This window comes from Metarhizium brunneum, chromosome 6 (genome assembly GCF_013426205.1).
Source record: "Metarhizium brunneum chromosome 6, complete sequence".
Taxonomy (NCBI): domain Eukaryota; kingdom Fungi; phylum Ascomycota; class Sordariomycetes; order Hypocreales; family Clavicipitaceae; genus Metarhizium; species Metarhizium brunneum.
The window spans coordinates 3,309,823-3,324,944 of NC_089427.1; the positions used below are offsets into that span (position 1 = coordinate 3,309,823).

Genomic DNA, 15,122 nt, shown 5'->3' on the forward strand with positions numbered 1-15,122 from the left:
ACTGCGTCCCTCTGGCAGGGAATACCACAGTCATTTGCTGCCCGAGTGATAGCTCGTGTACCAAGATCCAACCCATCACCTGCGACATGTCCGAACAAGACCCGACATTACATCCAGACGCTCCGATAAAAACCACGGCGCACGGCGCCAAACTACCGACATGCGGTAGCAATTTCTGCTGCCCTTTCGGGTATACCTGCTCGGAGGATAGCTCGTCGTGCACCAAGGACTCGGATCAGTCCAAAGCGCCCCCAGGCATGACTCCAACATTGACGCCTACGGCCAAGCCAGAAGCTACATCACCTTCGACCTCGACAGCGCAAGCAGCCGCGGCCACCTCAACAGGTGCGAGCCAAGAAGACAATTCATCTTCTCTCGGGGCCGAGAAGATATCCATCATTGGAGGGGCGGTTGGCGGTGGTCTCGCGCTTTTTCTCCTGGTAGGAATAATATTCCTCTGCGTACGAAGCCGTTCGAAAAAATCCGCCAGGTCCCCGGCATTTAGAGAGATTTCTCCGCCCATCTTAAATAACCAAGCCGGACGTGTAGACTTTATTCGAAAGGAAGAACACACTCCTCCACCGCCAAAGGGACCCTCTTTCATGGACCGCTGCTCTCGGTTTCTAGGCCTGCCAGAGCGCCAGACGCAGAACGCACACTCGGGTATACCTAATCGATTTTACTCGCCCAACCCTTCTCTTCAGTCATCGCGCCTGTCACGATCATCCTTGACATCCGAGGACGATCGCAACGCGCGGACGGGACATGTCGGCGCACGTCTGCCACCCATTCGGCAAATGAGAGGCACACACACACAGTCGCGCAGAATCTCGACACTAGACGCTTATGATGAGCCAAGCCGGGAGAACATCAATGTGTTTGCCGACCCCGACACGGTGAGCCACGGCAACGACAGCCACCGTAATTACCGTGGCACAACATTCAGCGACCTGATGGACCAAGCGGACATGAGCGGCGTTCATCGCAACGGGGGGTACGTGCCTGGAAGCCAGAGACTACGAGTTCCCGGAGCGACACCAAACTTGTGATGAATACGTCTGCCGGCCTTGAAAGGGTTTGTGGCACCTTCACAACAAGACGAAGACGGAAGAATGCAAGTGGCCAGTGATGCCGACTTTGACATTTGACAAGGGGCTGTGCGATAAAGGGCAATACATAATGTACATGAACAGGTGAAGAAAATTACGAGCCATTTGCATCGAAATTTCGTTTGTCTTTGGACTGGAGTTGGGGATCTCGTGTTGGGCAGTCAGTCTTTTTTCTTTTCTAATTCTTTGATACTCCCGATAGTAATAGACCTTGTTGGCTGCACACATGTGCAGGATGTAGACACGGATTCTTTGTTGGGCACTCCGTCATTGGTGATGAAAGCAGTCTTTTTTTTTTCCCGGCGCAAAGGCCCCTTTCGTGCGGGCATGGCTAGGCGAGTTGTCTGTGGTTTTCCATGAAAGGCCATTGTTTGAAAGTCGACAATGGCATGCAGCTTGCATGAGACCCCTTTTGATTGTGAAACCCCTTGAGCCCAGGTTCAGTCCTGCAGGGAAAATGTCTGCCTGCGAACCGAGTATTGACGCACCCTTCGCGGTGTTCACTGTTGCCACCTCTACAGCGCATAGATGGCACGCAGACTCACCCATGAAGCAAACTTCATCATTTGTAGTCAATAGTCAATAGCACGCGGCGCCGTCCTCGAGCTTGTTCAAAAACGCCAAGACGTGGCAGCCTCGGATCCTCGGGTGATCATGGCCCGCGCGGCCCAGCACAATGCGCTGGCACCTTGGTCTTGCTCAGCACCAGCTCGCTCAGGCCCATCGGCCGGGTCAGGAGCACCGGGCAGACACCAGAATCGGGATCCCCCAGCGCAGCCTGGTATCCTGGTATCCGGCATGCGCGATCGGACGCTCGCGCCGGCAGACGACACCTCCCCGCGCGGCATCGTTGACCAAAGCGCGCATCTTGGCCCGGCCACGCCATGGGCAGTCGCGGCCGCGGCGAGATTCAAGGCCCTCGCGTTGGATGCGCACGTTCGAGAAACGTCAAGTCGTGCCCCGACCCCTTTTCTGTTGCGCGCGGCAACGTGGTACGTCGGGATGCCCGCCGGCGGAGAGGCCAGGCGAGACGAACCGGTGGACCCATGGACCCGACATGTCGACGGCGACGGGCCCGCAGGTCGCGGCGGTGCGGCGGTGCGGCGGTGCGGACCCGACATTCGGCGGCCGTTGGGGCAGACGCCGTGGCGCATCGTGTGTCCGCGGTAGGCATTCTGACCAGAGTCAAGTCGAGTCCCGTAGCAAGCAACCTGCCCTTGCCGCAGGTGTACACAAGCACGCTGCAAGATGGCGCGGGCCTAGAAGATGATGACTGCGTTGAACCAAGTTGCTGACATCAGATTCGAGGCCTTTCGGTCGGGTCGATTAAGCCGCTACAAGGTTAGCCATGAGCCGTCGAATTCGAAGCCATGAGCCGTCGAATTCGAAGCCATGAGCCGTCGAATTCGAAGCCATGAGCCGTCGAATTCGAAGCCATGAGCCGTCGAATTCGAAGCTTCCCGATCCAGTTGCAGCTTGAACGCAGCTCCTAGAGATAGATTGTCCGTGGCCGCATCTGTATTCCATGTTCCTGGTAACAAGTTGCACATGTATGTGACCGCCGACTCTTTGCATCACCACCAACTACACGCCAGTATCTACGTCACCATGCAAATATTACCCGACGGCGCAGAGTACTAATGCTTTCTAGCATTGATTGTAAAACGACAGGCTATGATACTACAACAACGTAGACGCTATGCAATGGATATTCAAAAACCGCTTCCTGCAATTCCATCCCCGAGCCGTGTATAACGAGTGGTGCCACACCACGAGGTTTGTTCCAAAATCAAATCCTATTTCAAACATGTTGGCAAACCCCCAAGGCCCAGGTGCTCATACAAATGAAAAGTTAGCCTGATATGACAGGGGAAAAAAAACAGGCAAAACTCGCTCAAAAACCATGTCTTCGCCATGCACATCGTCACATAAGGACGCATTTGCTCTCCTTCGGCTTCGATGGAGTGGGTATGTCAACCCATCCGGTACTATCTGAGAGGGATTCTTTCTTCTTCTTCTTCGGCATCCACCCCTTCTTCTTGGCGTCCTTCATATTCTTTGCTGCGCTTCTTTCCGCACGGCTGCGGCGTCTGTTGACGCTGTTAGGCGTTCTACGCGACGAGTTTGACGGGGTTCTCATCCACATGGGCAAGGCGTTAGCAGTTGAGCGCATATGAGGAGGCAATGAGGCCGCAGCAGGCTGGTTATTGTAAATATTCTCCAGTTGCTGCGCAGTCCCCCCCGTTCTCGGGAAGTTGGCAGGTCGTGGCCGTCGTGGAATGGGAGCAAGTATAGGAGTTTCTGCGTGTGCAGAAGACCCTCGCCGCTCAGGCGGGTCGTGCAATCCGGAAACTCCGGTTGGTGTACTGATGATGAGAGGTCGATCAAATTCTGTAACATGAAACCTTTCCTCTTCCGCAGAAATGGGCGGGGGCTGGTTCTGCGACGGTGAGCCAAGGGGCTCATTCATACTGCGGCCATTGCCCATCCAGAGCTGCGGATTCAAAATATTGCCCGACAGTCGGCGAGGATTGCCCTGACTTATTCTCTTGTTCAGGCTCGCAATCTGAGAGGAACTCGGCGCGGGCGGAAGAGAGCCCGCTGCAAAATCGTTTGAGGTAGCGTTCAAAGGCGGAGCAGTGTAGGGATGCCCCGAAAACTGCTGTGATGGGCCCATGTTTGACTGTGTTCCTGGCTGAAGTTGCTTAGGCCACGTTCGGGCATTAGACAGACGCCTGACAGCTGGCTCTGCTTCTGGGGCAGGAACAACATTCGACGCAGATGAAGGGATATGCAGTTCCAATATTGGCGCTCCGGGCCGAGCTCCAGGCCCAGTGCTAGAGCCAGGACTCAAGGGACCAGCCACTGATGTCGCTACGGGAAACTCAGTCCATTGCTGGGATGGGGCCGTATCAAAAGAGGCTACAGCTGAACTATTTCCACGAGACGTAGGTGACGGCATCTGATCCTGAGGCGCCGCGGGCTCGCTAGGATGCGCAGACGATATGCGTGGAGAAGCTGGCGGCGACACGTCGTAGAGGTCGTCTGCTTGAACTGATAGCATAGAAGGTGAAGATCTCGGGCGAGGTACATCCAAGACCTGCAATCTGTCGATATTCGTAGCCTCGCTTGGGTTATGCTGATGATGAGTCCGCCTGTACGGAGTCCCATCCCTAGTTGCATTCGGCGGATGCTCCAGGGCTAACGTTAAAGAGCTATCGAGAGTCTCGCTGGTCGAACCACCTGCGGAATGTGGAAATTTCTTCGCATCTGATAAGTCGTCCGTAGCCGACATTGGCGCCACCGGAGGTCTGCGCATAAAGACAGGCATATCACCAGGGTCTTCTTTTTGATAAGGAGGCGGAGGAGGCACCCAGTTGTCGGCATCACTCTCGTGAGGATGTTCGGTACGGCCGTCTGCCCGACGATACTCGATAGGACGGCCATCCGCCGTGCGAGGATTCAGTCGCCGATTCACGGCCGCGGCCGTAGCTGCCCGACGAAGGGTTGTACCGGACCGAGGGCTAGCGTGCGCATAGGGTGCATCAAGAGCCTCCTGCTCCTCCATGGATGCAAATTCTTCCTCAACCTGAGAAGTCGGTTCTGCGGTTCGGCGGTTGATTGGATGTTGTCCAACAGTCCTTGGGGCCAACGGGTCGTCATCGTCATTGTCGTCTGCCTTGTTGCCAGGTTGCATTAGACAAGGAAGGGGCTCTCGTCCGGCTGCTGTGGTTGCTGCTCGGAGAAGAGCAGCACTGCCTCCTCGCCTCTGGGCAACGGTTCTTCGTCGGACTATGGCCACCTCTGTTTCCAAATCACGTCGCTGCTCGGCCAGTGGCTCGGCACCGTCTGTTCCCACTTCAATCGTAATTTCTACAGTCTCCCCGTTCACGAGGCCGTAATCAAAGTCCAGCAAAACAATACGTCCACCATCAACAAAGTCGATGTCCTCCTCATCCGTCACTAGTCTTGGACCCATGACTCCTGTGGCAGTAGCCACAAGCCGTTCGTGGGAGGAATGCTCTCCAAAGTTTCCAACCCACTTGACACTGCCAACACCACTTAATTCGGTAACCTTGAATCCAGCTACTAGATTGTTCCGCAGCTTGTCGCAGAGAGCCTGCCACTGAGGCACCCGTTCGGCTTCAGCACCATCTTGGCCGCGTGTCGAGGTGCGACGGGACAAGCTGCTTTGGGTACTATTATGCCTGCCTAGTCCTGGAGAGTTCGAATTCGACGTAACATCACGAGTTGCTGGTGGTGCTTCGGGTATAGCGTCCAAATCTTGGGGGATGCCATAAATCCAAACCTCGTTGCCCTGGAACCCTGCCGAAACCAGCTCTCCCTGGGAGGTGGTGGCGGGCAGAGTACATGGCAACAGCTTTGTCTGCAACTTGGCATTCGGAATCGGGCCAGTGAAATAAGTTGTCCCATTTCGGAGATCATCGAGGCGTACGGCACGAAAGGTTTCGAAGCTGCGATCATAGGTGAATGTCCACTCGGGCTCTCCATGTTCGTCATCGGGCAACCATATGGCATGACTGCAGTCACGACTCGTATTCGGAAAAAGGATCGAGGTAGTCCACATGGCACCCAAATTTTCCTCCAACAGCTGACTACCAGGGTCATAGTACGGTGCTGTCAGAACAACAGTACACGGCGGAGACGAGTTTACAGTAGTGCCCAGAAGCTGGGTCCCGTCGAGTGAAAAGGCCAAGGCATCAACCGCGTCACACTTGACGGCTCTCTTTTCTGTCGCCAGAGCGGACGATTTCAACGAAGACACTTCAATACCTCCATCATATGCAGCAGCAAGAACGGCACCGCAAGCGGATATTGCAATTGTCTGTGGTTTGTTGTCCAAAATCAGGGAGTGCTCTCGATGTGGTGGCGACTGGGTCAAATCATAAATATCGACCTGCATCTCACTCGACAGCACAGCAAGGGTATGTGCATCATCAGTAATGCAGGCCGAAGCTGGTCGTCGATGAATCTTGAACTCCCGTTTAACGTTGACTGTTGGGCTGCAGACATCGATGACGTAAATTCTCGACGAGTTGTACGCCAGAAGGTGCTGGCCTCTGGGTGAAGAGGCAAACTGCATTCCCTCTCCACCAGGACATGATGAAGAGCTGATTGAATTGGACACCAACTTTATCAAGGTCCGTTTGGGGCGCATATAAGATTCGAATAGATTTCGTTTGACCTCGCGTGCAAAAAGGCGGCGAAGCGCGGGCAGATTATCATCTACGGCGATGGGAACCGGGGAATGTGAGGTTGCATAGGACGGGCATTGTGCCAATTGATGTGTATAAAGGTGAGGGCGTTGAGATGTTGCTCTCCACTTGCTGTTGAGGAGAATCAGAGATGCGAAATCGTTTGGTTCAGCGGCGAGGAGTATTCTTGTGGCACGTCAATATCTCCAGGAGCAACAGCAGATGAGGCGGCGGGCCATAGGAGGAAGGCTAGCTTACTGCTCGATAATCTCGTCGGGAAGTCGATGGAAGGCATCGGAGTCGGTTGCGACCTGGATGGGTGTCTTTTCGATGCTAGAACGCCGCTCTTCTGTCACGACGAGGTCGTCCATGGTGAGGTCAGATGCTTCCTCAGGGCCGGCGGTAGGCGGGTGATTGCGGCAATCACGCGGGCACAGAAGGAATTATGAGGTTGCGAAGCTGCGGAAGATTGACATGGTGTTCCAAGAGGGTTTTGACAGGACGTCGCGCGGATGCTTGTTGGAGAGGGAGTCGGGAAAACGGCAAGACGAAGGTAGTATGAAGCGAAGGGGCATTGCCGTGTGCGGAGGTCAAGGTAGCGTCAGTGCGGAACAAGGTGGCCCAAACGGGTCAACTGGTGGCAGAAGATTGAAGGCGATTCCTGGCACCGAGGAGGTGATGAACAACAGGCGCCCAGGCGGTGGCGGCCCCGTGCATGTACAGGGAGGGCAGCTGGCCGAATTAGGCTACTGGGGCTGCTAACGGGACCCGCCAACCCGCTACGGCAGGGAGGGGACAGCGTGCCAGTCCATCCAGTCTACAATGTGTCAAGTCGGCGGACGCTTGGAACAGAGCAATTCATTGGACCGATTTGATACAAATGTCCGGTTGATCTTGCCAAAACATCAACAACTGGTTCCTCACGACTGTGCGAGCAATGCCATCCCTTGGGCACCTTGGACGCCACTGGCAATGCGCCGTTGTTTCATCGAGCTAAACAGACGTCATGGACTGCATTGAACGCTTGCAACATACGTCGTCAGTCGCCCTTTGTGTCACCCCCATTGCTGCCAGTCTGGTGCCATCTTCCCGCCGCTGCATTCGTCCATCTACCATGTGAGCGCCTGTCGTAGGACAGAGAAGTGACGCATGCTGGCATGTGTCACGACATTTCCAAGTGCTCGTGCAGTCACAGCGCAATGGTACATCATCAGTGGTAATTCTAAGGTTACTCTGCCGTCTTGACCACTTTCGTGTCAAGTCATGGCTGGGGCTGGTGGATGGTTGGGCGAATCAATTGATGCCCCAAAAAGGCAAAACAGCAGATTGAACAGCTCACCGTTCACCGTTCACCGTTCATTCACCCAATATCCCTTCCCCTCACGCCACCCGTACTTTCGTCTGTCGGCTTGGTGGTGGTGGCAAATTGCGATTGCAGGTATTGCGGTCGCACCGTCGCTCCCATGGCAGGCGTCTTTATTTAGAACTTGACATTTTCCAGAAGCCAAGATTGAATTTGATGGAGCTGATCCCGTCGACCCCGCCTGGCCAAACTCAATGTCCAGCTAATTCGAATGGCTTGGGTGAAGGGTGGGATATATTTGGCACACTAGGTTTTGAACACGCGGAAACGAGCAAGACGGGAACATGCAACCACACAACCACTGCAACGCGTGCGGACGCTGAGCAAGCTGATGTCTGGAGAATCGGGGTCCTGGGAGGCCGGTATTGTACATGTCAGCTGCCTGCTTATTGGTCCGTCAGGGGACGAAGGAAGGAAAAAGGCGACGAATTGACGATGGGCGTCACTTGCATGCTGTGTGATTGGATGGCGGCCGAACACTTTGCTCCCAGCTTGGTGCGGAGAACGGAGTAGACTTGCAGCATTCACCGGCATGGCGTTGCAGAGATGCTCCCGCCTGTCCTGTGAATTGATCTTGCATTGACTCCGATCGTCTACTCCGGATGGGGAGTACACATCTCGCGCCATGCTTTCGGCGTCGGTGGAACACGGCATTGTTCCGCAAGCGACTGCCCTCGATGATGCGCATCGCTGGGCCTTGCGAGCAATTACACACCGTCAATGAGGCGCTGAGCGTAGCTGGAGCTAGGGAAAAGAGCTGATGTCCGTCAGACAAGCTCGGCCATCGTCACTTGCTGCGCCGCTCTGGGTTGCCGCGTTCAGCGTGTGCAATAACTACTTTACTCAAGTACTTACTTAAGTAAGTACCATGCCGTTTGGCGGCACTGAGCAACTACATATGTACACCGAGTATCAATTGATACCTACAGTAGATATGTAAAGTGCCTCGTGCGGCCAACAGGCCATGCGGTACTCGTCGCCTACAAGTCCTTGGCGACGGCATAGAACAAAAGCCATCAATCCCACAGACGGCCTTGAACTGTACCGTATAGCGCAAGGCTATTGTAGCGTCACGCCCCGTCTCGGCAAGCAAGTCTTGTCAATAATGAATGTTGACAAATGGCCAGCTCTACTAGCAGGGTCACGAAATACCGGTTCAATGTTGTGACTTGGTCAAGTCCGTATTCCTAACCAACAGCTTCAAGTTTATCCAGCGCAGCACGACATGCACACACCCTCAACACGCAATTACCAGTCCTCGGATGTATTTCCATGGACTCCGTCCGTGTAGCTTCCACCCCTGATCTTGGATAGCAGCGGCAGCAATACCCGTTTCCTACATACCAGGCAACTACGGAGTACTACCATACCAAGATGCCACCTAGACGAGAAAGACAACGAGCTCTCTCTGCATGACCGGTCCGATGGCATGCTAGGCACGCTAGGTTCACGACGTTTACGGAAATGCGCATAATCTGCTACTAGTAGTTCCATTATATATTTATTTATAGGCCATCTCAGCCAACAGGTGTGTCATAGCAGTCCACGCAGGCCGCGCCCCTATTTTGCTTTTGCTCAAACGCAACCTCGATCTTGAAACTCTCCTTTCCACGCTGCACAGACCCCATCCATCCTCGCATGTGAAGAATCCACCTTTTGCATCAGAGTGCTTCTTTTTTTCTTAAAAAAAGCAACATATTCAACATCTGCCGCAACCTCGGGCTCGCCGCCGCCCATGTCTGTCCGTGACACAAAACGGGTATTTGGTACAAGTGCTTGGTAAACAGGTACTAGGGGGACATAAAAACAAATAGCAACGAATGCTTGCCAAGGCGCAATGCATGTTTCAAGATAGGCGTAAGCGCCGGATAATGATCCGCCTCCTGACATACAACGCCAGCGCAATGCCTACCCCGAAGAAGATGGGCATCAGGTGGGCGTGGCCCAACATGGTGATGAGCTGCGCATCGTACGAGTGCCACGACGAGCTGCCCAGGTGCTCGAAGAGGGGGGTCACGACTCGGCCGTTGAGGCTGTGAAGAGGGCCGGGGAGGATCTTGTAGTCCTTTCGGCTGGGCTGCAGCGTGTGCAGGACAGATGCGAAGTGGCCGCCGGTGCTGAACATGACGGCGGCGTAGGGCAGCCCGAACCACCGCCTGTTAAAGGCCGGCAGGTTGTCGAGGATGGTGCCGACAAACGGATTATGCCTGCTCGCCATGAGGAAACTGATTGAGAAGCCCGTCGGGTGCGCCTCTGGCGCGACAAAGCCGAAGCGCCTGAGCGGTCCGAGGGCGCGTCTACATCGCACGTCCAGGTCGAGAATGGCGCCGCCGATTTCGTACAGAATCATGTATCGCAGGGCGTCAATCCGCTCAATCGCGTACGGGTAGCTGTCCCACATGTCCTTCAACTCTGGGAACTTCTGCTCAATGAAGGCGACGGCGTCGTCATCTGTCCACAGTCGCGTCTCCCAGTCGGGGTGTAAATCGACACAGCTCTGCAGCGCCTCTTCCCACTGAGGTCGCCAGTCCTCCCTCCTGGTGCCCAGGGCGATATGGTGCAGCACGGGGGGCACGACATCCTGGTACGGCTCGCCCGCGGTACGTTGGTTGCGTGTGTAATTGGCAAAAGTAACGTCAAAGTGGTCGCGCTCGGCGGAAAGAATAAAGTCGGCCGCGTTGGCGCGCCAGTGCATGTTCAGCGATATGAGCGCCCATGTCTGGTAGATGACATCCTGAAAGAGTAATACGGCAATAAAGAGGATTACGGGTATTACGTAGAAAATCGGCCGAGATCTGGATGTGGGTGGTCGAAGGGGGCTGTGTAGGGGCATTGCAGCGCCGTGGACGTCCCGCGTCTAATCCGACGTCGAGATGCGGCGACGTCTGTGTATGCCGGCTGATGACGCGAGGAGAACGTTTTTGCCAGTCGTATGGGCCACAGGGTAATCAATGCGATATAATGAATTGAGCAAGGACCAAAGAGAAGTACAAAGAAACAAAAAGGAGACGCAAATATGTATGTATGAATGTATGAGTGAGAATGATGGAGCAGAAAAGAAGTTTAGGAGGTGCCTGCCAGACGAAGGGGGGAACAAAAGCTCTGGTTGATTTGCGCATAAAAGGGATCCTTGGCTTGGTCAGACGACGCTTGGCACTTTATTCTTTGGGAAGTAACAAAAGTGAATCCAAGATCCGCCGTCGCAGCACGTAGACGACGGTGCAGTTGGCAACACTCGACACAGCAGCCGGCCCAGGAAAAGGCAGCTGGCAAGAACTAGCAACGAGTCTGGTCCCGTCACCTTTTGAATGCTGAGCGTAGGCAGGTACTTGGAAGTAAAGTAAAGTAGTCATCAGCAGCTCTCGGCATGTCATACATACAGACATGGACCAGTTGACCTTTTATCGATGACCTACTGCTACTGGCACATCCTTTCTCGTCGTCATCAAATCCCTGGGCTCCCTCCCCACGCAAAACCCATTCTGCCACGCGGTGGCCGTGGCTCCTTAGCCCGTCCGTCGCAGAGCTAGCTGGTAACTTTGTGTGCAGTCTGGTATATCGGAGCAACCAAACTCCATACGAAGTACTGCTACTAGTACTAGATGATACAGACCACGCGCATGTCTTGGCACCGACTCGCATGACCGCGCAAAAGGCGCAAAAAGCGCAGACGAGGCGCAACTATGAGGGAGGTTCTCCAAAGAGTCCGTAAAAGGCCGCCTCGTTCTCTGCTCTGCTTTCCTTACATGTACGCCAGGAGTCCGGCATCTGCGCCTTAATTCCCCGTCGTCTCTTCTTTCGGTCCGTATCTGTATGTACATATGTACGTACATACACGCCTCGCCTGCCTTGGTCTGGCCCATCTGACCTGTCCGGAGCGAGCCACGTAATCATGGTTCTTGAGCCCCCTTTGGCAAACACCATGGCACTTATCTACGGAGTATTCGCTGCGTGACAATGCTGGATGCCAAGATATTGGCGCGTGTGGGAGAGACGTTTAATTTGCCCAAAAGTGTGGAATCAATGTGGGATACGTTTGAGAAGTCCAGGAACAAGCAACAGAACAGCAGCGAAAGCGGGTCGCCATCCCACCCATCAGTCATTACAACTCCATGAGGCCAGACAAGGCCAGACAAGATACGTACTGTAGCTCGCTTATTGTCCTGGACTCGGCTGATACCTTCAACTAGCCACAACCTTAAAACCGTCGCGCTTCTGACAACATACATCACCGTGCCAGGCTCCGCAGCCTATTGGGTAGCGTCGACATGTTTGGCTCCAATCTTTTTTAGCTATGGTTATAGCACGGAGTAGCTGCGCGGCTCCAGGTGGCTTTTCTCAACACAGACTAGTCCTCGTCCAGAACAGAACGACCCGTAGTGCAGGCGCCACTTTATGAGTCGGCTCGTCATTGGCGGTGGCTTTTGCTGGATCCATACGAAGTGCCTGTGTTGTGGTGGCTGGACATGTTGACGGCGCCGATTCTACTCCGTTGCCCGATCCCTGTACTACTCCGTAGTTGTACTAACTCCGTACTCCGTGGCCATAACACAAATCTCAATATGCTGCGTCCGTGTCCTTGTCCGTGTCCCCGATCAAACAAATTCTAATAGCAGCATGGTCGACTGATCTGCATAAGGGGGAGTAACCGCGCCCGAGATGGAATTCAAAACAAAGGGGCCATGATTGTTTGAGTTTGGTTTTTTTTTTTTTTTAAGAAATAAAGAAAGAAAAACTCTTACCGGCGAAATCATCTTCACAACCTTTTTTGGTCTTCCAAAGCCGCCGCCCCGACACCTTCCCGGGTCGTACATGCGGATTCATCCTTTTGCCGAAATCCGCGGATTGAGACCAACATGTGGCGCCCAGGTTTGTCAACTTCTCCACCCGAGCCGTGTGTTTCGGGCTCAATCTGATAGGTACCAAGACTTGCCGTAATCTGATCTAAACCACCTCGTTCGCCTATTCGCCGGCGATTGTATGATTACGTTGCTTCCTCGAGCGGTTTTAGCAGAGAGGCGCTTGTTTAACCCCGTAATTACTGCTGCTCATTGCCGCGAATCGATCGTCCCTTCTGGTGGGTTGTTAAAGTCAAATGGCTCGAAATCAAATCCACTGCCGTCCTGGACCTGAAGCTGAGCACTCAGAAACTCATCGGTGATCAATGTGCCGAGTTCGTCGTCAAAACTAGTCAGCGGCCCCGTCGTGGCGTCAGCACCGCCAAGCTCAAGCCCATTCATCAAGTCCGGCGCATTGAGAGGTACGTCTGGAGGCAGAGTTGTCTCGCGGCACTGCCTTGCGACACTTACGCAATCGCGAATCTCCTTGACACATGGCAGGCTGTTTTGTATTTCGTCCATGGCTTCCGTCAGCAGAGACAGCGACCGTTCGATCTCGGGGTCCTCCCACGATGATTTCTGGAAGAACCGCTTCATCATGACGGCCCCCGTGGCCGTGGAAAGCGTTTGTGCAAAATCCAGTGGGAGGGATCTGTACCGATAATAGCGAGAGTAACTTCGCATGAGGCGCAAGATGGCCTGCAGTGACTCGTAACATATTTCAACATCTTCACTTTCTGAGATCCCAGGCTTTTCAAACATATTCGACGGTGGGCGATGGAGGATGATCATGACGGTGTGAAATAACATGCTGTCAAGTCCGTCAGGCTGCTTGCCGAGAATCCTCTACGCGGAGGGAGGCGGCTTTAGACTTACTGCAGGTGAAGTACAGGCGATGGCACCTGTCCTACTGTCCATTGATTCCAGTGCAGCGTTCCTGGCAGGCTCGCAAGCCATTTTGTCAGCGAAACGTGAATCTTGCGCGACTTGGCCGCTGCAATGGCTGGGTCAACATCCCCTCGCCGGTTTTCAAAGAGATCCGCAATCATGACGTGAATGATCTTGCAGAGCTCTGCTTGGTATATAAAGGAACCAACCAGCGCCACGCCGTTCTCGTACTCTGGTACCGTGGCACCCCTGCAGATATACGTTTCCAACAAGTTTTGCCAGTCGTGAGGATATTGTAGTCTGATGGTGTTTCGCACATCCGACTCGCTGGGGTATAGAGCTGGAGGTCGCCCGAAGTACAGGCTTAGCTGTTTGTCGGCTATAAAAATTCCCCAGTAGACCCTACGGAGGATCTCCCGATCGCGGAAGGAGCTCGTGGATGCATCCCAGTTACTCGGGTCGAGGTGCAACCCCATTTCGTGAGCCAGTCGAAAAGCCATGCCACAAAAGAGCCATCCTTTAGATGTCTGCCCTACAGCGATTTCTCGGTGCCCTAGAAGAATCAGGGCCTGGAGTGTGGTCAGGTCGGGCTTGTCCAGTGTTGCAAAGAGCAGTGCTTGCGCCTGGCCAGAAAACACGTCGGATAATTTGAAGAAGTCGTCGTACAGGAGGGCCGAGAGCGAACACATGGAGTAGAGCAGCAGGTCGGAATAATATCTCCCAGAGCCCACGTCGTAGTCTCTGAGGAAGTATTCCCGGTAAACCACCATATTATACTGATACTGCTCCGTGAAGAAGGCAGCCATCAGGGTTTGAGAAGTTTGGTCATGAGGCGCATATTGAAAGCAGCCACTGCCACTGGAACTTGACTCCTCGAGTGCAAGATCCGTCATTTCCAGCATCGAGTTGACTTGGCAATCAGCCTGCACCATTGTGCCATCGCTGTTGGCTGACGTACGAGGGGTCGTCTGAGTCTCGTCCCTGGAGAAGTGAATTTGAAACGAACTGGTTCCGCCAAAGAATTGTGTCGCGTTACCATCTCGCGGCCGTCTCAATTGTCCAGCGCGCAGCCGAGCAACCGCAACGCCATGGTCTCCAGTCGGGTTTGGCTGAGGCTTTTTGTCAAGCGGTGCGCCGTCCTCGGGCGCCGAGCTCAGAGACAACTCTAGAAGAATCTCATCTCTTTCCGTGCTATCTGCAATGGCCAGCTTGCGAATCACTTGCTCCAGTGCACTAATTTGCCCTTCTAGAGCCTGGACGTAGCTTTTAGATACTGGTCTGAATCACGGTAAGCAAAATGCACAAAAGGGCGGTGACTCGTAAAAATATCCCACCTCTGCTTCTCGCCAGTTCCCTGCAGAACACATTCTGTTCCTGCTTTGATACATCTTGAACAGGGGCGCTTGCGGTCACATTTGATCTGCACGCTCTCGTCAGCTTTCGGATCATATTCCGGGTGCCGTTCTGCCAACCTTGCGACGGCGACATCGCTCACACCTAACGCAGGTGGTTAATTTGTGAGTAGACAAGGGCCATCGTGAAACGCTTACGATGTCTTGATTGATTCCCCTATAGGTGTTGCCTCCATCACGTCCAATCTTCAACCCGGACCAATTGACAGTATCCAGGGGTCGAGCCTATCCGTTGCTTGCTCACACTGAGGGAAGGAGCGAGTCACCCTACAGTCGTAACTTGAATCCACCACCCA

The 15,122-nt window shown here is 54.1% G+C and overlaps 5 protein-coding genes across 5 annotated transcripts; 2 read left to right on the top strand and 3 right to left on the bottom strand.

Annotated features, from left to right (window-relative positions):
* Positions 1-86: 86 nt before the first annotated feature.
* On the top strand, positions 87-1,049 carry G6M90_00g103380 (uncharacterized protein; the record flags this gene model as incomplete). Its single annotated transcript, XM_014690524.1, has 1 exon — positions 87-1,049. The coding sequence occupies one exon, from the start codon at positions 87-89 to the stop codon at positions 1,047-1,049; it is 963 nt and encodes a 320-aa protein (XP_014546010.1).
* Positions 1,050-1,763: 714 nt separating this feature from the next.
* On the top strand, positions 1,764-2,279 carry G6M90_00g103390 (uncharacterized protein; the record flags this gene model as incomplete). The annotated part of the gene is made up of 1 exon (XM_014690523.1): positions 1,764-2,279. The coding sequence occupies one exon, from the start codon at positions 1,764-1,766 to the stop codon at positions 2,277-2,279; it is 516 nt and encodes a 171-aa protein (XP_014546009.1).
* A 754-nt stretch (positions 2,280-3,033) lies between these two features.
* Positions 3,034-6,696, bottom strand: G6M90_00g103400 (uncharacterized protein; the record flags this gene model as incomplete). The annotated part of the gene is made up of 2 exons (XM_014690522.1): positions 3,034-6,511; positions 6,584-6,696. 2 exons carry the CDS (start codon positions 6,694-6,696, stop codon positions 3,034-3,036), a joined length of 3,591 nt encoding a protein of 1,196 aa, XP_014546008.1.
* A 2,838-nt stretch (positions 6,697-9,534) lies between these two features.
* Positions 9,535-10,521, bottom strand: SUR1_0 (Mannosyl phosphorylinositol ceramide synthase SUR1; the record flags this gene model as incomplete). The annotated part of the gene is made up of 1 exon (XM_014690521.1): positions 9,535-10,521. One exon carries the CDS (start codon positions 10,519-10,521, stop codon positions 9,535-9,537), a length of 987 nt encoding a protein of 328 aa, XP_014546007.1.
* A 2,215-nt stretch (positions 10,522-12,736) lies between these two features.
* Positions 12,737-15,002, bottom strand: G6M90_00g103420 (uncharacterized protein; the record flags this gene model as incomplete). The annotated part of the gene is made up of 4 exons (XM_066131614.1): positions 12,737-13,337; positions 13,403-14,692; positions 14,749-14,904; positions 14,965-15,002. The coding sequence occupies 4 exons, from the start codon at positions 15,000-15,002 to the stop codon at positions 12,737-12,739; spliced, it is 2,085 nt and encodes a 694-aa protein (XP_065987779.1).
* Positions 15,003-15,122: the final 120 nt, after the last annotated feature.